This window comes from Parambassis ranga, chromosome 14 (genome assembly GCF_900634625.1).
Source record: "Parambassis ranga chromosome 14, fParRan2.1, whole genome shotgun sequence".
Lineage (NCBI taxonomy): Eukaryota > Metazoa > Chordata > Actinopteri > Ambassidae > Parambassis > Parambassis ranga.
In genome coordinates this window covers 11,929,726-11,952,240 of record NC_041034.1, presented here as the reverse complement: position 1 = coordinate 11,952,240, position 22,515 = coordinate 11,929,726, and the positions used below count along the sequence as shown (strand labels likewise).

Below are 22,515 nucleotides of genomic sequence, written 5' to 3'. Positions count from 1 at the left end.
ATGTTTGAGGACAGGTTGAGTGAAAAGCACATGAGCCTCAATGTGAGTTTTAATGCTCAGCATTAATCCTCAGGCAGCTGGGATGCTCCAAAGAGACGCAGCTTCAGCAGCGTGCCGTGAAAACGGGTCGTGACGAGATGTTACACACGAACTGAGATCAGAGCAAAACGCGTTTTAATGTGTCTCTCAAATGTCATTTTCAAAAACTGTCATTTTAAATGAGTTTAACTGAATGTGCTGAGAACACTTTACACAGTAAATATGATGGAAACAGTCCTTTCCATAATTACAATCAAAGTCATTTAGTATTTTAATGTCCTGTTGTCTGTAATTGTGCATATTTATCTGGCTGATATCCAGTCAGTACAACACAAAGTGCTGTCTGCTTGTTGTTAAAGACATGAAAGGATTTGATAATAAAATCACAAAATCATTGTTAACATTCAGCTCAGACATAGAAAATCCTACAGTGAATTTTTCAGTAAAAAGATGTAGAAATCGGGCCCAGCTTTTATAAAAAAGTGCCAAAAGAAATGAGCCTAAATCTTATAAAAACTCAAATATCATGCTCTCTGTTCCACTTTGCTTACTTGTACAGCTGTTTTCACTCACTGTATTTGTTCTCTTAAAAAGAATAAAAAAAGACACTGCAGTGTAACAATAACCAAGCATGAAATCAATTCATTGTCATGTCACAGTCATTCCTTTAGTTGTCTTGGAAAAACAATAAATAAAATTATGTAAAATCTAATATATGTTATAGGGAAGGAAACAGAGAAACTGTGCCAAACAATCACGAAAGAAACACTGTAAATAATCAAGAGTATTGATTACATGTAGTGACAAAGGCCCTGGTTACACACGGTTTTAAAATAGGTTTAGACACAGATAGAGAGCTGATCGCACATTTCCAGTGTGTTCAGCAGGGCACAGAATCCTTTACTGCCTTCACAGTTACTCAGTGTCAAAAAGGCAAAATGAACCTCCTACTAACACTCTGTTACCCATGTTCTAGTTGAAAGGCACTTTACTGGTAAACACTGAAACATTCTCACTTTGTATTGTTGAGTTTTAGTTTCATTTGTTTTCACATTGATTCTGCACTCGTCATATGAAATATGTTTATAACCAGTAAAGATGACTTGACTTGACATACAGTCACAAGTTAAAACAAAGGTGTTGAAACTCATAACATCAGGTATGATAAAAACAAGGAGGTAACATCATGTTTGGGCAGGTGTATCATGCTGATGATTGCTCATTAAAACGACTTTGCCTAAAAGAAGTTTACATGGAAGTCCATCTGGAAGCATAAAGGACTCATTGGCTAAGAAAGCTGATCCTCATATTGCTTTCTGAAACAGTCTCCAGCGGGGAAGAAGTCCCAGCAGCGCTCCTGGTACATCTTCCACACATATGACTCCTAAAAACAGAAGAACATTAAGAGAGGATACATGAGACACCAGGACACTGAAAGGATCTGCCCCTCATAAAAAAAACAGTTCAGACTGACCTGCCCAGTGTGCTCTGTCTCATCTTTGTTGATAAGATACATTAAGAAGAACATGTAATTGGCCAGGTTGTGTTCATCAAAAGTGTGGGTCTCAAAGCCGTGCGGCGTTGTGTCAAAGTAGTCACTTCCAATGCCACAGATGAAGCATTTTGTCTGCAGAAATATCAGTGGGGTGGATTTAAATTCTGATGTGTATTAAACAGGTAAAAGTACATTCATAAAAGTATGATACCTCCATGTCTTCTTTGACCTGCTCCTGCTGGTCTCTGAGTTCTCCAAAGGCATCAATGATCAGACCTAAAGTATTATTACAATAATATCATTAAATGAGTATCTAGAATCACATTTACTGTGTATACTTTCAAGCTTTACAATTGTTACTTTCTTTTTACTGTTCTCCTCCACAGCTATAACTAATATTTGTAGGCTTTACCTTCTATTATTAAATGACATTTATGTGCAGATAGACCCTTCTCCAGCACCGTGGAGACCTGGCTATGTGACATAAATTATTAAAAGCGTCCTGCTGTATGCTCTGATCTTTACCCTGAATGATGGCCAACAGAATGACAATGACGAAGAAGAAGAAAGTTATATCAAAGACGACTCGATAAAGCTCATATTCATCTCCGGCAGGATCCTCGATCTCATCCCCGATGCCTCCACCAGCACGCACACCCACATACATGTGGAACAGGTAGCACTGTGAAGAAAACAAAACAAAACAAAAACATCATGAGGCAAACGATATACACATTAAAGTATCATTTGTTTCAAATACAAGTGACCTACAGTCATCATGTCATCACACTTCATGTCCGGTTCGTCCTCATCTTCACTCTTGTTGTAAAACTTGCGGAAGAAATTGAAGGCAACCACGGTGTAAAGATACACCACCACAGCCAACAGGCCCACTGTCATCATGAGCTGCCAGAGACAAGGAGGAAACATTTAAAAAGTACATCCAAAGAGGAGCACAATGTTGTGTATATCCAGCATTTTGTGTCTGGTCTTGCCTGTTTGCCATTGTGTGTGACTGAGGACAGGATAGTTCGCAGAGTCTTGACACCCATGGCGATATCCAGCAGGTGACAGGCGAAGAAGAAGTTGTTGTAATGTCCAAGCAAAGACATCACCATGTACCAGCAGAGGTAAAGGAAAGTCTGTGGAGAGATGCACAATAGTATAATACACTGGCAGCAGTGGGTGTGGGTTAGTATACAAAATGTGGGTTTACTTACACCATCTGTGAACACCACACCGAATTTCCAGATCTGGTATTTGATGTCAATAGACGTCACCCTAAAAGACACGATACTGGTTGATATCCAATATCCAAAATTTGTGTGTTATGATGAATACACGTTTTATGTGTTTTTTTTGCCATACCATGCAAACACAGAGCTGTCTGGTTCTTTCTGTTTCTTCTCATGTTGCTGACTCACATCCAGAGAGGCTAAATCCACACCCAAGAGTTCAGCAATTCTTTCTCTTCCATAAATATCTCCATACTTATCCAGAACCTGGACACATTTACATATTACATTAAACAATAATATGCTCTACTGAGTGCATTTTAAACCACCTCAATCCAACACGACTCACCTTTCGTTTGACAAACTTATCCCAGTAGTTGTTTGGGAAAGAGCTGTAAAGAAAGGAAGCTTTATTTGTTTAGGAAGAAAAGCTAATAAAAGACATCTGCTGGCTGTTTTCTGTGTCCACATACGGTGTATTCAGGACCAGTCGGTCCCACTGGCCCTTAATGTCATCATCTTCCGGCTGCTCAGTGATGTAGAGGCCATCAAACTCCAGCTTTCTTGCAAGTTCTTTCTCTCTTTTGAAGATCACCAGTGGAATCTGACAGAAATAAATAACAATGATTTGTTACTTTTTTGTTATCAGATTCAAAGTTTGAATGATGATTATTATCAGGAGTCTATTGATTTTTTTACTGTGTTCCCATCATACCTTGAGGCAGTTGTAGCCGATGATACAGATGAATGAAATGACTGTGTGCAGGATGGCAAGGAAGGCCAGCGTGGGCTCCATGTATCCAGTGCTCTCCTCTAAATAGTAAAAAAGTGGGACGTCTTCCTCGTCTTCATCTCCTCCTTCAATTATTCCAGATCCCTCAGCCTCTGCTCCAGATCCTTCAAACAGCCCAGAGCCTTCGAACAACCCGCTGCCCTCCGACAGGCCGGATCCCTCCATCTCGTCACCTTCAGGTGGGGTTTCAGACACCTGAAAAGATCAACAGAGAAGACCATGGTACAGTGTCACTGTCTTTATCTGAAGCTCAGTTTATTTATAGGTGTATCCTTTGAAATAAGATTATTTTTTACCTTATAGAACAGCAGAATGAAATTCAGGGCAAATGCAATAAAGAGAGCCAGAAATCGCAGGTTGTAGAAGTTTCTGGAGAGGTAGTTCTAGAACAACAACAAAAAAAACAACAAAAAATTAAATATGGAGTAACATTACAACTTATGCACTTGTGCACTTTTAAAACAAATGTGTCACCATGAATTTTATCCTTTGGGTTTCCAGCTCAGTCCAAATCTGAAAACCTCCTTTTTTAATCTTCTTTTCTTTTTTTGCTGCTGCCGCCTTCGGTTTTTGTGGCTCTTCTTCGGTTTTGCTCGGGGATTCTTTCTCTGCTTTCTCTCCTGCTTCAACACTGGAAAGGAAACAGAGTGTTGTTTTTTAATCTGTTAATCTTTCCTCTCCACACCCCTCACAGAAAGACATAATTCTGGTGGAATAACTCTCAACGCTTACTCAGCCTTTTCAGGTTCTGGAGGAGGTTCCTCTACAGGAAGGGGTTCAGGAGGTTTCTGGGTGGCATCAGTCTCTTCTTGAGGCTGTAACAAAACAAGAACCGTCTGATTTTGTGTCTATATATCTCTGGAATGTGTTAACAGTTAAGTGGCAGTAGCAGCAATATCTACACAACATGCAAAACACTGACCATTTTTCTCTTTGTTATGGGACTTCCTTCAGGAGTTGGAGGTTCAACTGGTGCCTCTACACCCATGTCTCCAAGTCCACCTGGAGCATCAACACCTGGTACCCTCCCACCCTCTTTTTCCTGAGTGTCCTCCTCTTCCTCTTCCCCGCTCCCTGTTTCACCACTGTCTGTTATCCCTCCGGTGTCTTGCTCTTCCCCAGTTCCTGGTTCCCCTGGTCCGTCTCCGTGCACATCGTCCTGCGTGGGATCTGGCATGCTCGCCAGAATCTCAGTCACTGTAATATTTTTAGCTCCCTCCACCAAGCCACCTCCAAACAGCGTCTGCCAGATGATCATGAAGAAGCCTTTGCACACATTGTAAATGAAGTGCAGTATACTCATCAGGATGGTCCAGAAGAATGTGGACAAAGCCACAACAATCTGTTTGAAGGTCATCTTTCTAACTCTGCGATACTGTCTGCGAAGGTTACGAAAGGTGAAGATGCTGAAGAAGCTCAACGTGCTGTTTATGAACTCTGCAAAGGCAGATGTAGATTCAGGCTGCACTTCTTCTCCGTTGCTGTCCTCATCTCCTCCTCCACCTGCTCCCCCGCTTTGTCCCCCTTCACCTCCACCTTCGTCACCTTCATCTTCTTCTTCACCCTTTTCCTCTTCCTCCTGCTCTGAAATTTGTGAGGCTATATTCATCTCAAAAATGGTGTCCTCACAGAAGTTGACGAACATCTCCATCTTCTCAGACTCGCCGCCCTCGTTGACAACATCAAAGATAAACTGCCGTTTGGACTCTCTGACCTGTGGCATCTCCCATTGTCTGCGGTTCACCTCACTGATTTCAAAGTAGATCCTCTCAATCTTCCTGCTGGCACCCATTATTTCAATCCGGCCCAGGAATGGGCGGAAGTAGTTCAGCACACTCTCAGCTTGTTCCAGGAAGTTCTTCAACCTGGTGTCATGGGGGACATGCTCAGACAGGTTCGTGAGGAGCACTGCGATGTTGAAACCGATATCCTTGGCAGGTTCCTGGAAGCGACTGGCAAACTCCTCATAGTTAATCATGTCATTCTCATCTGCTTCTGAGCAAGACAAAAGAAACTGGATTTCCGAAGGGGAGTACTGTTTCTGACTGTCCATGGCCTTCTGGAAGTCCTTCTTGGAGATCAGCCCTCGAGGGTCTGTGACATAATCACGGAAAGCATCCGAAGCCACAATGTCTTTGAGTTTGAGGAACATGTCAAAGAACTTGAGTATCATCTCCACATTGCTGGAAGACTCCACCAACATATCAACCATCTGGCGAGCAATGGTACCATTTACTACATTTCCTATATGAACACACCAAAAACTCAGATTAAAAACCATCAAAAACAAACAAAATTATGCAAAAAAACATCAACATAGAGACATTATTTTACCCTCTAACAGTGAGAGCAGCATGACAACCATGTCTTTCTGTAGGTCAAGAAGCTCCTTCAGCAGACAGATTTGGCTGGAGTCCTGTGAGCATAAAAGAAAAAACACAAGATACACAAGATCTTACAGTAATGACAACAAATAGACAACAAAGGTATATAGCTGTTGGTGGCATTGAAACACAAGTAAAAGGTGTCAAGAGTTATCACGCACAATTATTTTACCATAAAGTAATCCAAATACATGTTATAATATGAGGTGTACATTCAGTATATTCACAACAAAGAGGGTGCTGCAAAAAGACGTTAATTATCCAAACCCTCATGCTGAGAGAATGGTTCAGGGTCAAAATGGAAACCTAACCAAACTCCTTCAGTCTTACCCTGGTTTCAATACATTGGTATATTATTTTTGTAATTATTGTATGTATGTATGTGTATAACACTAGTTAAATGTCAATAGTTCCTCTCTGTATATTGATCATTAGAATTAACAGCTGAAGGCTGCACAGATATTTTGTTATGTCATTCAAAGCAACACAGATGCCACAAAGCAACACAGCACAAAAGAATAAAGAGAAATAGTATTAAACCAGTCTGTTACATGTGTACACACAAAGTGAATGTCACATTAAAATGTATGACAACAAATAATTTTATATTAAAGTTTATACTCTAATAGTAGCGGTTAAAGGTCAGTCTCTCTGTCAGGAAGTTTTGTATTTACCTTCTTTGTTTATTTTACTGGTTCTAAACTCAGGCTGCAAAACATTGCTCTGACATTAACAAGGCAAAAATAAGGAGAATACTACATATGCATATTGGTGAGATTATTGAGGAAAACACACAGCTTCACGTGCTATAGAAGTGGATTGATCAAACCATTGCTGTATTATGCATTATACAATAACTAAGGGATAATGTAAAATTAACTTTTTGTAGTAGCTGTATAATTTATCAAGCAAAGCTACAGTAGATATACTAGATAATCCTGGACCATCATTTAACATATAAATTTGCAATTAATGAAGATAATAATTGCAATAACTTTTGCTTTAGTCTCCGTCTGTCATCTGAATCTTCAGGAAAAATGGGCTAAGGTTTAAAAAATGCAGAAGTATCCTTTAATACAGAGCTTGTTTCTTATTTAGGGTTTTTATAGCAGGTGGATATAAAACAGCCTGACAAGAGAAACCAACACTAAATGAAATACTAGTAAACACAATATCACATCAATAAATAAGTAAAATGGATACATACTTTACCCTGCATTGACCATGTGGAAGACAGTTTAAATAATAAATGAATTATTCAGTTGTTAAACAAGAAAACATTATTGCATGTTCAAATACCTTTGTGTATGACAAATATTTTTTAAACAATATTTGTAAACATATTAAACTCCAAATAATATGTCATCGCATTACAAGTATAATGAGAAATGTGAAACAGCTTATACTTGTGAGAATACAAAGCCACAGCGCACATGTTAGGTGCTTCATATGTGTTAGAGTGTGCTGAGCTGGGGACTTATGGATGTAATGTGGCTCGTATCTTCACTTGAGCATATGATTACAGGGTTACACATGCATACGCTGTGCTAATAATAAAGCTGTTATTAGCCTCATTCATCCACAGAGGATGACTGAACTATATGGAGTCGAAAAGTGCTTTCCCATTGAAGTACTACAAACTGCACCGTATAGTCTAAAATCCACACTTTCACTCACATTTGCTTTCTTAATGACCTTTAAATGCATTTTATATTTTAATTTATATTTTAATACTTTGTTACATACATTTTGATTTGCAAAATGTAAATGGTATATACATGATAAATGCATATCAAGGTCATTTCTGGCAATGAAAAATCAGACTTCCCATAGAAAGAAGAGGTGTGACTAAATATATTAACAATGGCTATGTTCTGTTTAAGTGTGCTAGTAAGCCATGACAGGGAACCAAGATGCACAGTGTCAGGACCCTGAAGCTGAAGCAGCTTCATGGAACTAAGCCTTCAGTAATTTTATCTTTTACACTTACACTGTGACAGGTCAAATGTGCACAATGCCTCTGAAACCAGTCCGTACTAGAAAATCAACATAAAATCCATAAAGTGGCTTTTCACCCCAAAGGCATGCTACAGGCAGTTTGAAACAACAGTTCACAACTAGGCCTATGCTGACATACTGTAGTTTGTACTCAGTAGAGCTAATCTCCATTGAACATCTACAGTAAGGTATTTATGACGTTGACCATGTATGTAGTTTTATTCTGTTGTTTTCAGAGGTTTCCACTGAGTTTTATCACTAAAAATAAAATGTGTTCAATGTGGTCAATACAGATTACAGAAGTGCAGATTTTAGGTCAGCAACTTCAGTCGCCCCGTGATAATGGGGAACTGAGGCAACAGTGACTTTCTGTTGACATGTTTCTCATTTGTATTTTCTTAGTTGACGACCCTTTTGTGCCTACCTGTGCCAGTTTCATCATCATGTGGGCAAAGACATGAAGGAACCCGACAATAGCATCCCACAGCCTGCTGTGGGCCAGGGACTGCTGGTTGCCAGTACAGGGGCCCTGAGGAGACACACTGTGTGTTATACAGAAAGTAAATGGACATTAAGGACATATTATAAAGGCCCGAATTGTTCAAATCTTACTTGAATATATTCAGTTAGACTGTTGAAAATCTGTTTGGCCACGGTCATAGCTTTGGAGAAATTTTTTTTGCCTGGTTCATCAATGATGTCCTTGCCAGAGTAATACCAGTAGAAATCACTGATTGACTCCTTGAATGACAAAATGAAAAGTGAGTCAGTGTTTAGTTTGTCTATTCTGGGCTACTGTAGAAAGATCAGTGACACATTATGGCGTCTTCACGGAAGAGGGCACACTTCTTCTCTGTTATAATAATATGCTGCACCTGCAGTCTGAGGAGATAATCTACAGTACAGATGATGATGTTGATGGTAGTTGTGCTGCCTGCCTGTGTCCGCAAGTAATTCTGGAAATCTGTAGAAAAATAGACACAGCAGTTAAATATTGCTATAAATAGAATTTATATTTAATGTCGTAAAGTATGAGTAGCTCTCACCATTATTGTGTCCTTCACAGAGCAACTGCAAGAAACGGAAGAGGTCACAGGTGAACTCGTCGTCACTCATCACTTTCTCATCTAGGAAAAAACAAGCAATATAAAATAAATAAAAATCACAACATTCAAGTTAAATGAGATGACATACACTTTAAAAGGTTTTACTGGTATTTCCTGAAACACCTGCCTGAACGTGATTTGTTTCTCAACTTACTATTATGTCCAAATGGATTTTAGTAGTCTGACTGAGTGTTGACTGTTACAGTAAATTAAGGAATGAGTCACACTAATATAAATTATATTAATAGAAAAAATACAAATGACTGTGGTCTGACAATGGCCTTATGTACATTCACATGACAAGCAACATACAGGTGGCATCAGCATCACATGCATGCATTTAATGCAGTGAAAGGTTGACACAGAAACAGAAACAGACAGACACTTAAACAACATGTATAAAGTGAGCAGACAATAATAATGCACTGCTGTGCAGACAGAAAGACAGCCGCAAAGATTGCAGTAGTCAGGGGTGGAATATTAACTGATCAGTATATCTAGAAACTGTGTGTAAACAAAGTAAAAACTGAGTAGTTTTGAGAACATTTTTATATGTTTAGAAACCTTTGTTTTATAGCAGAAGTTTTGTTTTTTCCAGTCCACCACTGGCCGCACAGAAGACACACACAACCCCAGAAACATGCAGCAGATACTAACTTTGCTCTAATGAAGCTAGAGGAGTTAAATATCAGAGAGGTTGGGGGTACTGTCCATCAAAATGCTGATTGGAATCAAGTGCATGATAAGAGAATATCAGGGAAAAGGACAACACATTCTTTAGTCACATGAAAATAAATTGCATTTGCCAAGCAGCTAAGTTGAGGTTTGTACATGAACGTGCCACCTTCCTTAAACTGAAAACTCTATCGTCTATGTTTGTGGCTATATTTCAATAAGTTTATCATGTGACTGAAAAATGTGCACTGAGGAGCTCTATCACTGTTTAAAACAAAAATATTCTCCATGAAGGTTTCATTCACAGTTTTAGTATTTTTCAGAAACGACCAGATTCCACTCGCTACTCTCTGAAAAGACATTTGAGGAGACGCTATGAACATGAAAGATGGACAGAGGCATCCAATCCTCTCTTTTGAAAGAATTTCACTGTTAGAAGAAAAAAGGAGGTAATGGAGCAAGAGAGACAGGGAACAGAGAGAGGAACAGGAGAGCAGAGAGGCAGATGGACAGCAAGATGATTTACCCCGATCTAGGTTCATGTCTGAGGACCATGAAAGGAGGGACAAGGGAGAGGTGGCAGTGATCGTGGGGAAGGGAGAGAGGATCAGTGTGTTGACAACAGTAGAGGACTAAGAGATGAGGAGGGGGAGATTAACAACATTCCATGGCAAATTCATTCAGGTAGAATTTCTAATTAACCTCCAGAATTAGATGACCAATAGGCATGTCAAACTACTACACATACAAGAGAAAAACTCATTTAAGTTCCATTTAAAATCCTCAAATGTATTTTTTCTACAGGTGTTAATAATGCTTGATGTTAGAAAACATAATCATTCACTTTAATCAAATTTGTACAGTAGTGCCATAGATTGAAGAAGGAAGATGAATTAATGGGTGTTGATATGTTAGATTTCTTTTCATGTGATACAATGAATAATGGTATCACACGATACTCACATATTTCTCAGTGGAAACATATCTGTAAATACTTTCTGACAACCTTTCCAGTCTGCTTCCAGTTCCTCAATCACTAAAGAATAGCTGCTGTGTAATATTGTTGCCTGCTGTGTCTTAATATGTGAAAAAGATGATGATGACTTAAAAACTACAATGACTTACTAGTGCCTTCCTCTGAAACCATGCCCAGGCCCTCTGCCTTGTTCTGCCTCTCGAAGGCATTTAGATCCAGGACACTGCAGAGAAAATAACCCATATTTTACATGTGCTCACCCACTATTTAAACACAGCATTACATTGCACCTGCAATGGTAATTGATCAGATGGTGGTCTAGTCACAGAAAGAGATGAGTTGTGCAACCTATTCTCTAAGATGAGTATTTATTTCACCTATTTTAAAGTCAAGTTACTACATAAAAATAAAACTGTGTCCAGTGATTCAGTAAGAACTGACCAGCAAGTCTGCATCAAGGCCTGCACACTCAAAAAGAAGCCGACATCCTTCTTGTCCTTTAAGTACTCCAGCATTTTCTGATGAAAAACAGAAAGAATCAGCCTCCTTTTTATGACATTGAATAAAATCTAACAGGTTTGTTGGAGGATCACATACCCGCTGAACCTCGCTATTTCCCCCATTAAGGATAGAGATACCCAGCTTGAGGGTTGTAGATACCATTGGACCAGTCTCGCCTACAGGACAGGAAACAGGAAGCCATAAAAACAGTGCTGGCTGGTTTGCAGGCAGAAAGTGTCGACAAAAGATAAGGAGCAAGGCTACCTTTGCAGGCGCTGATCATTTGCAGGACCATCTCTGCAGCACCACGATTATGAAGTCTGGACTGTTGGTAGAGAAGCCTTTGTTTCTCCATTTCTTTTTCCTGCGGTGGACAAGCGCTTTATGAGCATGTGTTACTGTTATATTTTACAGAGAGAATTTAAAGAGATAGTATGGACTCAGTCAGGTCAGATATCTGATTATTGTCACTTTAAAACACAAAGAGGATCATTCTAAAAGTCCATTCTATCAATTTATACTCTCCATTTCATTTCCCATTCAATCACCTTTCATACAGCTCCCTAACTATTTTCAAGTAATTACTAATGAACAATAAATCAATCAATAAATAACTTAATACAATTACTGCCATTTCATACACTTACTTTCTTTTCTGTTTCAACAGCAGAAACATCATCATGTCACAGGCATTATTGGTTGGCATTGCAAATTTTAAAGTCTAACTCTTGCACACATTCTGACAGCTCACTTTATTAGTCGTGGAAATGTTACACTACAGATCACGTTTGCTGGCTGGAGCAAGCGTTAGACTACAGGAAGCAGCCCCACTGGTTTAGCCTTTCAGCCATAATAAAGCTCACCAAAGTGTCTTAACTGCAGCACACCTGCACATAAGACACTTTGGATGACAGCTGTAATCCCTCTGTATCAGAGATATTTCTTTGGCTTTATTGTAAAGATAAATTTGGAAATATTCTTGAAAAGGTGAAATTTTGGCTTTAATTATACCCAGTTGTTTATTCAAATTCAAAATTTCAGCCAAAAACTAATTAAAGGATCAAATCAATATCTCTGAAGTGAGAGACCTTTCCTCTGTTCAGCCACATCACAAATCAACTTTTAGCACGCCACATATTGACCCTAAAACACCACTACCAACCGCCCTCTCGCCCTCCCTCCGGCCCTCCCTCCCTCCCACCCTTCCCGCCCACCCACATATGCCTGGCCGCGCACTACCCTCTATGTGTCGTGCACTTGGACCTCATTCCTACACTGTAGTCCCTGACTATCTGTAATGAAGCCTGACAACTGATTTAAATACTGCATGATGCATGTGTACTATGACTATGTGTGTGAGCATATAGCTATATATTTCCTACACTTGCTTTCACTGTAGTCTGTCAGTATGCTATGTGAGTGGGGGGAAGGGGAACACTGATCAGTAGCATTCAGTTAGTACAGACTGGTGTTATGAAGGTTAGAGGAGTTACATGGAGTAATGGAAAAGAGACAGAGAGAACAATGACAAGGACAGCTATATAAACTGGGAGGAATGACATCACTAGTCAGTTAGTATGTGTTAAATCACACTCAAAGCACACTACAAGTATTGAATGGAGTTTGCATTTAACAATTTATCATTTAAAAAAGAGTTATTCCACAATTCTGTCTCTATTGGTTCTAACAGTAAAACAGTGTATCAATGAGTACAGTGTCTAAGACTCATAAACTGCACACAAGGAATGTAGTAAAGGCTGCATAGAGCCAGCTGGTGTTGCAAATCAAAGTATAAAAGCCCTGCCAGACCAGACCCTGTAACAGGTTAAACTAGAGGTAAGGACACTATAAAAAGCTGTAGTATCAGATGGTTTTCTTACACTGCTTTATCTCCACCTCTTAATCCAAAGTGGTTTGCACTGTCCACCAAGCTGATTTAAAAGATGATTATTAGTGCCATGTTTAATATTTTAATTGTTATTATCATTGTTGTTGTTAATTGCACATTTATTAAATTTACTAAGACCCAATCCAGAATCCAGGTACAAAAAAGTAAGTCTTAAAAATAGTATGTTGAAAGTGAAATTGTATGTCATTTGTTATAGTCGAATAAAGAGAGATTATAGTAATTGAGACAATTAAAAATACATCTGGACTGGAGCTTTGAGTTTCTAAATTAAGAAACTCTTTATGGATGAAGCACAACAAACAAACAGAAGAGGCAGCACAGAGACAGAGGTGATGAGACAAAAACAGAGACAGACAGAGAGAAGGATGTGGATGTGAAGTAATGTTCCAATGATGAGGCCACTCAATGCGTTGAGAGCTACCGCTCCACTGTGTTCCTGGTCCCCAGCCCCTGGCCGCCCATTACCAGTTCTGACTGTCGCACCTCAAAGGACATCTCATCCTTAGCATTTTCCCCCATTTCCTCTCCCCCTTCTTCTTCCTCACCAATATGGCAACTCTAAATAAAAGGTGATAAAAATAAAAATAAATGTGAACATTTTTCAGAGTGCATGATGATTTATGTTTCAAATTAACACTCTGTGGCAGCTTACCTTTGCCATAATGTCTGCATATGCCATATAAAGATGATCTGTATCAAGTTTACTGGAATGGAGAGGGGAGAACGCAGGTGAAATAAGAATAACACAGTGCTATGTTTGCCTGATTAACACAGGGCATGTCTGCATTTCTCCACCTCTTTTCTGTTAGAGCGGTACGACTGAAATGCAGAATGAGCTGATGCAGGGGATCAGGCTTAGTTTCCTTCTCCTCTTCTTCTTCTCCTTCCTCCTGCTCCATTGCTTTCTGGGATGTACAGAAGAAGAAAGGGTGAGGAAAAGCACACAAAAAAACTGAAGAAGGTTTGGGATGACTCTCACAGATAGGTCATCTATCATCCTGTCCTCAAATGAGTAACCCTCAAGGTGAAGCCAGTTGCGTTTGTATCCTTCAAGGAACATGTTTGAAGCTCTGTGCCTGCAAACACCAAAATAGGTCAATTAACGCTAGCATTCGTCGTTGTTACACACCATCCACAGATGTAGTGTCACCTTGGAATGTTGTATAATGGCGTCATTCTGAAGCAAGCAACCACAGCCCTGCGTCTCTGTTTGGACAGCAGTTTGTGCCACACCATCTTCTTGGATTTAAACGGATGCTCCGTCTAACAGAGAAGACAGAAATTAATAAAAAGTTTCCAACTTGTGTGGAGTGATCATGATTCATTTTCTGCTCACCACTTCAAGGTGATAGAGGACAGCAGAAACCTCCTGAACTCTCTTGACGACATTCACTGGAGCATCAGCATCTTCAGCTTTTCCTGCCATCTCCTTGTACAGAGCCATCTGCCAGCGCATGGATGGGTTGTCCACCTTTCCACAACGCAGGGATACAAATATTTCTAAAAAAAATACACACAACAAATTCCTGCATTTCTGCACTATTCTCATAGCCCAGCAATGATACCTTGCCCTGAAGATGCAGGTTGTTCTGTAGAAACTCTCGGACTTCTTCATCAGTGTCTCTCTGTGAAGTAAAGAGTTTTAGCAAACATTGTCCTCTACATTACAGTACTAAACTCCTTTTGACTAAAGAAAAAAGACTACCAAAGAGTATCTGATCTTGGCCACGTTGATAAGCTCCTGATCAGCAGGAGAGCACATGTTGAGGCCTATGGGAAGCATCTTTTTCAGGGCAGCCACAATAAGTGAAGTCTGGACAGAGTAGCGATCACCTCGTTTCTTCTTCTTGGTGCGTTCAGCATCTGATCCTCCACCCTGTTTAAAGGAACAATACACCAAAAATAATCACAGTATCCTATAAAATCACCAGACCTTAGCTGTATAATCTCTGCTGGGAATGACACTAGTGGCTGACTGTATGTATAAGATACATATACCCAACATACACAGTTGGCATTAAATAAAACTGATGGTGTGATTGTTTCATTACTACCTGCTGAGCGACATCCTACATTCGCTGAGCACTACACAGTGCTCTGTTACTAGGCAGTGACAGTAGATCTCTTTCCATGTAGTATTCTTACTAAACGTCACTGTCAACAAAGGTGCTCTGTTTCTGGTTATTACCTTTAATATAACATGTTTCTCTGAGCTCAAAATGGTAAGTAGAGGGTTTGTGAGGACGGGGCATACAGTAGCTGCCTTTTGGGAAAGGGTGGCTAAAAGGAATGGGTCTTAATAAAAGTAAATCAGTGAAATTACATTTACAACATGCAACAGGAAATATTTCATTCAAGAGAGCACCATTTCAGCATTCTGATGTACAAAATGTATGTTTTCTCCAAATGTGGATTCGATTTCAAACACAGTCCTTAGTGACATGTTAAAATATTAGCTGAAGTTAAAGAAAAAAACTCTTGAAATTAGTTATGTTTATCAGTAGCAGGCTGTTAGAGATCACACACATATACAGTACAAAAAAAACTATGTCTGTAATTTAATCCTGCTCTGTCTATGTGAAAGTTCAGTCCTTCTGTTATCTGCTCTTTCTAGAGTCCTCCAAAACAAATGGATGAATATTTAGTTTATTAAATGCATGCTCCATGAATAGGTCTTTTGAGCATGGAGATCTAACTATGGTTACCTCACAGAAATGTGCAAGCTGGACAAAGAAACAAATCTGGTTTGGTGACTGTACTGACAATTGACACTCTTGACTGATACTACAATGGCTCAACAACTATCTTACCTTGTGAAAAATGTTTTCTCCGAGGCTCTATGCAATTAAACAGGTATGTATGTTATGGAAGAGTTGTTTAGGGGAAACAGGGTGCAAAGCATTTTGGGAAATATTTTAGATAATAAGTGTCAATTAATGTATTGGTTAGGTCTGTGGTAATTTTCAAAGAGAGAACCCAACAAATGTCACTGGAAATCTGCTTCAGTGACATTAAGCATCAAGCCATGTGTTAGTGTGGATAACTAGGGAGTGTAAAGGAAACTAAACCATGGAGTACCATGGCATTTAATGGGAGGAGAGAAGAAAGAGCACAGAGAAGACTAACATCATCCCCTAGTGGCAAAAAGCTACATTACAAAAACCTACAGGTCAACCATCCTTCCATGAAAAAGAAACAAAAGACACTAGAAGACTCCAACTCAACTATGATCAAAAAAAGAGCAAACTCAGTGACAGGATGATGGCACTATGCTCTCACTGCCCATGTTGGGTTTGGTGCAGAGCCCGGTGCCATGAGCCCAACTCTACAGCTGAGTACTTTCATCAAGCGCCTCCAGACTCCCCCCCATAACACACTGGCAGGACTGGGGAGGGCCCACAGATGATGGGGCTGCCCATTTGTCCGATGATCCTTTATGAGAGTGTATGTGGATATGGTTCGTATGAATAATGTTGCACTAGTTGAAGCCATATGTCTGTGTTATGTCCAGACTATGTGTCAGACACTCTTACATCAGGGTACAGCAATACTACTGTAACTGGATCTAAATGCCATCTGTTGCTCCTTCGGAGGATCTTGTGGCTAAATTATTCACATTCTATTAATATAAATAACAACATATTTATAGCAATGACACATTCTCAGTTGAGTTTTGTGTCACTCATGACTGACTGCAGTATTTTTGGTGGAGTAGGCACAGCTGCATGTACAAAGAAGCATTTGTCCCTGGCAATGGATGAATTACTTGTCTTCTCTAAATGATATGTGCAGGTCTTCGTGCACATTTCTGTCTATGTATATGTGAGTGAGTGAGCATTTTGCAGAGTGTGTGTGGATCAGATGTGCCAGTGTGCTGGAGAGGTTGATGAAAAGCTCCCCCAAAGTGAGGTGCCATGCGGTCAGCACAGCGGTCGTGCAGAAACAAAGTCTAACCTCTGTGTCCCCGCCCTGGAAACCCAGCCGCAACCCAAAAGAAGAGGACAATGGACAGCCAAAGAGAGAATATTGTTAACACAACTGCTATCCTTCTCAAAAATGACTAATAAAAAATAAAACCTCAAAAAGATATAGCAGGCTATAGCAGGAAAGAAACATACAGTTCTTATAATGACTGATTAGTGGTCTGACACTACACCAGCATGAGTGCAGTGCTGGCTCTGCCTTTTACTGACTAACCTTGCTCATTTTGCTCTTGCTGTCAGCGGTGAGGAATGACATATTGTTGATCTCATTGATCACCACAAAGTTCTGCTCCTCCCGCTTGAAGTTCTACAAGAGAAATAGTGTAAGAGAAATGGTGAAACACAAAATAAAGAAGTTGACTGCATTGTATATCAAATAAACATACTCACATGAGATTTGGACCAGAAAATAAAGACCTCTCCGACCATACGGAAGAGCTCTTCTGCATCTGGGTCACGGCATGTCAGCCATCTTGCCCTGTAGCAGGGTAATTACACATGGCTGGGTAAGAAAGTATGCGACAAAAAGTCAATAAAAGGCAGATACAGCTGGTAAGTAAGTTGACTGTACCTGTTGTTGTCCACGTATCGTATGAGCAGAGGGTAGAGGGCATACAGGTCTCTGCAGAGGACAGCAAACTCATCCCGTATTGTGCCATCTTCCTCATCCCCCTCTGATTTCCCCTCCATACGCAAATGGTCCTCCTCGGCCACCACCTTTGAAGTGCGCTTTTTCAGCTTCTCCATTGTTGGTATGAAGTGGGACTTGAGCATTTCTGGCTTTGCCCTGCTGACAATGGGCTGTGAAAACACTACAGCAGATAACAAATGGTGTCACCTCATTGTTAGGACAACACACTCAGACATACATTTAAAGAGATCAAAACAGGGCTCACCAGCCAACCTCTTCATCCAGGAAGCTTCATCAATACCCAGGTTATTGACTACAATTTTCATGATGCTGCCGAGCAGCTGATTTAGATGTTCTGATGTGACCTCGGTGCAGACCCGGCCTTCCATCTCAGGAAAGTTTTCTGGCCCTCTTTCCCACCAACGAGGCAGGTAGTTACACAACATGGGCAAAGTGATTTCAATAACATGAGGCATCTCAGTGTAACGAGCTCCGGACTCTGCCAAGTCTCCAATCTCCTTCAGCAGAATATCCAGCTCTGGAATGTCTGGACATAATTCCTGGACCTCATTGGGGAGGCCCAAGACTATAGAAGTGAAAAAAGTGAAAATAAATTCAAGTGCAAGACAGAAAAGAAAAGCTACTGAGTGTTAGACTCACTAGCTCTTTCTCTGGGTGTTTTTGTGGTGTAAACAGAGAAAGCGTTAAATTCATTTAGATGAGGTTCTAAGTAGGCCACTGGCATGGCTGCTGCAAGGTGAGCCAAACATTCTCCAAGAGCTGGCCTCTGCCTATAAATGGAAAGGACAAGTACAATAAATATGTATGTCTTCTGCAGGTATCTACATTTGTTTACAGCTTTTTACATATGCAAATGTGAAGTTACCTCTCAGCATGTGGGTTCTTGACAGTCCCAAGGGAGTAGATGCTACACATGATACGATAGCATGACATCTGTAGATCATCCACTGTGCCAAGCAACAGAGTGGATGTAGCAGAGTCAGGTAAAGTAATAAATGAAATCCTAATATATGAAATAGGGGTGAGCACTCACACATGACATCATCTCCAAAATGGTGCTGAGCGATGTGATCAAACAGGGACGTGAGCACTGGGAGCAGGGCGATGGTTGTATAGTTAATGTTCTGGGAAACGCCTTTAACTTGCTTGAATGGATAGAAACAGCACATGAATATGAGCTTGGATGTTTTTTAATGTCCAATGTTAAATCAGTTTGCAAATGCTATGTACCTGATTTCCTTTGGACACTTTGCCCAGTTTGAGATTCTCCACCATCTTCTCTATGTCATCAGCAGCGCTCTCAAAGAACGACCGCAGCCCAGCTTTCACAATCTCAGGCCCTGATTTCATCACTGTCCTAAAATATAAGATAAGAGAGGTTACAATGCAAACCAAAAGAAGACAATAAACATTATTATTAATAGTGTGAATCAGAAGTACTAAACCTTGCATCCAATGACCGCGCCAGAATATGAAGACAGTTAACAATCGCTGAAGCATCCGTTCCTGCATGTACAAATACAGCTTTGCTGTTATGTTTATTTGCAATACACAGATAAAATAAGATCAACAACACTTCTTCAAACCTGAAAAAACACATTTCATCTTACGCAGTGTGAAAAGAAAAACAGAAAAGACTGAAAAGCCTGAGTAGTATTGTTGTTGACTGACATCTTACCAAAGAGAGAAATTCTGTGCCTCACCAAAGCAGACATTTTACAGAAGATACTGAGAGAAAAAGAAAAGGGTAGGAAAGGAAATGAAAGAAAAAAAGAAATACTGAATAAAGGGGAGCATAATATGTAAAAAGAAAACACAACAAAACACCTCTGATGGAGTGCTCACCTTGCAATCATCTCCTTCTCCTTGTTGGAAGAGTGCCCACCACTACCCAGAACTTTTGCCGGTGTTGATAAGAAGTAGAGGCAGTGATTTTTGAAATACTGGTTAATGAGGGGCATCAAGATCTAAGAGAAAGAGTATCAGAAGGTTTCAACACGACAAACAAACAAATAACATGGTTTTATTCACATTTTTTTAATGGTCTCACCTTGGCAAAGAATTTGATTTCTTGCTCATGAGGACTCTTCTCCACTCGTCCGCTGCTTACCACGGCCTCTGTAAAACACATTACAGACAGTGTTACACAAACACACTTTATTACATGTTTTGCTGTCTGGTTCTAATCTTTGTCCCACAGTACCAAGATGAGCGATGAACTCCTGGGCAATTTCCATCCATTTCAACAGCTTCTGAAGAAAGCCATAAGCAAACCTCTTTTCAATGGATGATATGTCAGACTCCATATCCTTTAGGCCCCTACAGACACACAGAGTATACCTCATTATACTTTGCATTTGCCTGTTATAACAGAGGAGTATTTTCACTATAAAACAATATTAAACTATGTCAGTTTAATACTGTTTTCCTAACAGAAGCATGCATGCTAACTGTGTTTCTTAGTGTAATTATTACCTTGTGACGGCATATCCATTAAGCTGCAGGAACTTGAGCAGCTCATAAGCCTTCTCTCTGTCTCGTGCCTTTTCTTTTGCAGTCAGAGTATCATAGGGTACCAGCAGAGGATGTGTTCCCCCTCCTTTAAAAACAGAAGCGCAACCAAAACAGTTAGGAACAACCAAACCTCTTTTCCATATTCTCTCCTGTGAACAAGCTCACCTTTGGCTTGGAGCTCCAACTTTTTCTTCCGCCCCCATGTGTTATGGTAATTTTCTGCCAGTTGCTCTGCCATTGACTATGGACCAATATAAGCTATGAATAACAAGTTGTTAAGATTATAAGACAGAAGATTCAAATATTTGCCACCTTACCTGCAGATCTCTTGAAAGAGCCATATGTGAGATATCAATGGGCTGTGGACTGTAGCCGTGGCTTGGGTCATACGTCGCCTAAAACAGAGGTTGCACATTGTACAAAAAGATAGCATTGCTATTTTAATGTTACTGAATATTAGTAATATAAATATTAGTATAGTATGTAACTGCTCTATACCTGAGCAGTCTGGGAGATCTTTCGTGAAGCTGCCTTTTTCTTTTCTGTCTCTTCTTCTTCTCTTGCTTTATCTAAGTTCCATTCCCATGCCAGCATGGCTTTGATTGACTCTTTGATTGGCCATCGGTAGATCTCTTTGTCCTTAATAAAAAAAGTGGTGTGAGAAGAAGCAGGAAGAGTTAAAGTACAGTAAGATTCAATGCACAGCATTTCTGTAAACTTACCTTTTCTGAGAAGGTTTTGTAAGGTCTGAGCATGGGATGGGTTTTTGCGTTTTCATCCAGCACCTCACCATATGACCAGTTATTTTGAATCTGAAACATATATGCATACAGTTGGAACTATAAATCCTCAATCATTATTAAAGTTGAGTGTTTACCATGGGTAAAAACAACCGTACCTTCTCAAAGGCCCATTTGTCATGTGTATATTCAGCATATTTGTTGATAAAGGGATCCAGTCTCTCAGGGATGATGGTGCTACGATTAAAAGAAGAAGTCTTAAACACTACTGAACACAGGGATACCTTCTTAAATGACAATAAAACAAAGGTCATCTCACTTTGTTGTCTCCACTGGTTTAGGATCGAAGTTTCCCTCTGCATCTACAGATGCCTTTTTCTCAGTCTTGGAGGAGTAGCTGGCATCTACATAGTCAGGAGGAATGGCTCCGGCAATGGCGCAGATGCATGGCATTGAAATTTTGAAAATTTCAGCATCAAATTTCTGGAATCACGACAACAGAACATGAAGATATACTCACATATGATCCAATGAAATTTCAAAAATCATTATCGTATTTGCACACCTTGTGTTCAAGTGATTCAAAGATCCCCCAGAACAGTTTGCGAGTCAGATGCAGCTCCTCTTCTGATGCAACTCCAAAGTTGGCCCAACCATTAGGGAGGCAATAATATTTCCAACAACGCTCATAGTGATTGGTCAAAAGCTGCAGGTTACAAGTTAACAAAATTGAAATGATAACATAATTAAATGCAAAATAAATGTTATTTCTAATATCATAAGACATTACCTTCAGTGGCATTTTGGCATATTCATTGAGAATAGGCACATCAAACACCAGCCGTCTTAGCAGGTGCTGCAGCATGGATGGACGCAGATGCCTAAAGACAAAAAAAGGTTAATCAAGTAACCTTCAACAATAAACCTGGCACAAATGTTTTTGATGACGTTAGACTCACTTGCACAATGCCATCAGACACTCTTCAATAATGTCTCTCTGGGCTTTTGTAAAAGCTCGTCCACGAGACAGCCGGTAGATTGTGTGCAACATGGAGTCTATCATGATGGCTCTGTGGTCACTGCCAGCAAAGAGTGGGGCACACTTCGTTATCAGTGGTAACACAGCAGAACACAAGTAGCGGTTCAGTGCGAGAGCCATCTCTGTGGTGCTGAAAGCAGCCTGTTGGAAAAAAAATCATCAGTTAGTCAACCTCTCGACAGGGACCAAAAACTATTAACACTGTTTAAACTATGTGAGGGTTACCGTGTCCAGGGAGGCAGCGGCCCTCATGTCAGGCAGAAAGCCCACCTCCAGCACATGGAGCAGGAAATCCTGGTTATCAATACCATAAACTCTGTCCAGGAACAGTACCATGGGAGCTTTGTGATCTGGCACAAAGCTAGCTGACATCTTTGGCTCTATGATACTGTTGTCTAAGCACAATAAATATTTTGTCAATGACATGATGCAGAATCAGAGTTTAGACAAAACAACATAACAAATTCTACATGAGC

General features: G+C 40.0%; 1 protein-coding gene across 10 annotated transcripts in view; it reads right to left on the bottom strand.

The window, feature by feature from the left end:
- Positions 1-293: 293 nt before the first annotated feature.
- LOC114446700 (ryanodine receptor 1-like) overlaps positions 294-22,515 on the bottom strand; it is a 37,041-nt gene continuing 14,819 nt past the window's right edge. Inside the window, exons 49-107 of one of the 10 annotated variants that reach the window (XM_028422441.1) lie at positions 22,265-22,434; positions 21,960-22,180; positions 21,791-21,881; positions 21,566-21,706; positions 21,320-21,483; positions 21,159-21,237; positions 20,983-21,072; positions 20,759-20,899; positions 20,578-20,655; positions 20,426-20,501; positions 20,222-20,345; positions 19,950-20,065; positions 19,797-19,864; positions 19,592-19,713; positions 19,425-19,474; positions 19,192-19,252; positions 18,977-19,103; positions 18,780-18,891; positions 18,612-18,693; positions 18,386-18,516; positions 17,991-18,311; positions 17,666-17,906; positions 17,485-17,572; positions 17,309-17,401; positions 17,066-17,080; positions 14,817-14,987; positions 14,677-14,736; positions 14,448-14,582; positions 14,262-14,374; positions 14,091-14,187; positions 13,907-14,016; positions 13,764-13,815; positions 13,577-13,669; positions 11,467-11,566; positions 11,299-11,378; positions 11,143-11,219; positions 10,851-10,924; positions 10,252-10,269; positions 8,991-9,071; positions 8,820-8,908; positions 8,557-8,685; positions 8,369-8,473; positions 7,154-7,159; positions 5,897-5,978; positions 4,485-5,806; positions 4,295-4,377; positions 4,037-4,193; positions 3,859-3,945; positions 3,485-3,757; positions 3,243-3,373; positions 3,119-3,161; positions 2,903-3,036; positions 2,755-2,815; positions 2,530-2,676; positions 2,306-2,440; positions 2,060-2,216; positions 1,746-1,810; positions 1,514-1,666; positions 294-1,423 (exon numbers count right to left, since the gene is read on the bottom strand). In XM_028422441.1, the coding sequence (XP_028278242.1) occupies positions 1,328-1,423; positions 1,514-1,666; positions 1,746-1,810; positions 2,060-2,216; positions 2,306-2,440; positions 2,530-2,676; positions 2,755-2,815; positions 2,903-3,036; positions 3,119-3,161; positions 3,243-3,373; positions 3,485-3,757; positions 3,859-3,945; positions 4,037-4,193; positions 4,295-4,377; positions 4,485-5,806; positions 5,897-5,978; positions 7,154-7,159; positions 8,369-8,473; positions 8,557-8,685; positions 8,820-8,908; positions 8,991-9,071; positions 10,252-10,269; positions 10,851-10,924; positions 11,143-11,219; positions 11,299-11,378; positions 11,467-11,566; positions 13,577-13,669; positions 13,764-13,815; positions 13,907-14,016; positions 14,091-14,187; positions 14,262-14,374; positions 14,448-14,582; positions 14,677-14,736; positions 14,817-14,987; positions 17,066-17,080; positions 17,309-17,401; positions 17,485-17,572; positions 17,666-17,906; positions 17,991-18,311; positions 18,386-18,516; positions 18,612-18,693; positions 18,780-18,891; positions 18,977-19,103; positions 19,192-19,252; positions 19,425-19,474; positions 19,592-19,713; positions 19,797-19,864; positions 19,950-20,065; positions 20,222-20,345; positions 20,426-20,501; positions 20,578-20,655; positions 20,759-20,899; positions 20,983-21,072; positions 21,159-21,237; positions 21,320-21,483; positions 21,566-21,706; positions 21,791-21,881; positions 21,960-22,180; positions 22,265-22,434 (7,718 nt within the window). In that variant the 3' untranslated portion in view covers positions 294-1,327. The remainder of the gene's footprint in view (positions 1,424-1,513; positions 1,667-1,745; positions 1,811-2,059; positions 2,217-2,305; positions 2,441-2,529; positions 2,677-2,754; positions 2,816-2,902; positions 3,037-3,118; positions 3,162-3,242; positions 3,374-3,484; positions 3,758-3,858; positions 3,946-4,036; positions 4,194-4,294; positions 4,378-4,484; positions 5,807-5,896; positions 5,979-7,153; positions 7,160-8,368; positions 8,474-8,556; positions 8,686-8,819; positions 8,909-8,990; positions 9,072-10,251; positions 10,270-10,850; positions 10,925-11,142; positions 11,220-11,298; positions 11,379-11,466; positions 11,567-13,576; positions 13,670-13,763; positions 13,816-13,906; positions 14,017-14,090; positions 14,188-14,261; positions 14,375-14,447; positions 14,583-14,676; positions 14,737-14,816; positions 14,988-17,065; positions 17,081-17,308; positions 17,402-17,484; positions 17,573-17,665; positions 17,907-17,990; positions 18,312-18,385; positions 18,517-18,611; positions 18,694-18,779; positions 18,892-18,976; positions 19,104-19,191; positions 19,253-19,424; positions 19,475-19,591; positions 19,714-19,796; positions 19,865-19,949; positions 20,066-20,221; positions 20,346-20,425; positions 20,502-20,577; positions 20,656-20,758; positions 20,900-20,982; positions 21,073-21,158; positions 21,238-21,319; positions 21,484-21,565; positions 21,707-21,790; positions 21,882-21,959; positions 22,181-22,264; positions 22,435-22,515) is intronic. The other 9 variants (XM_028422444.1, XM_028422442.1, XM_028422445.1 and 6 more) reach the window with 9 other exon arrangements.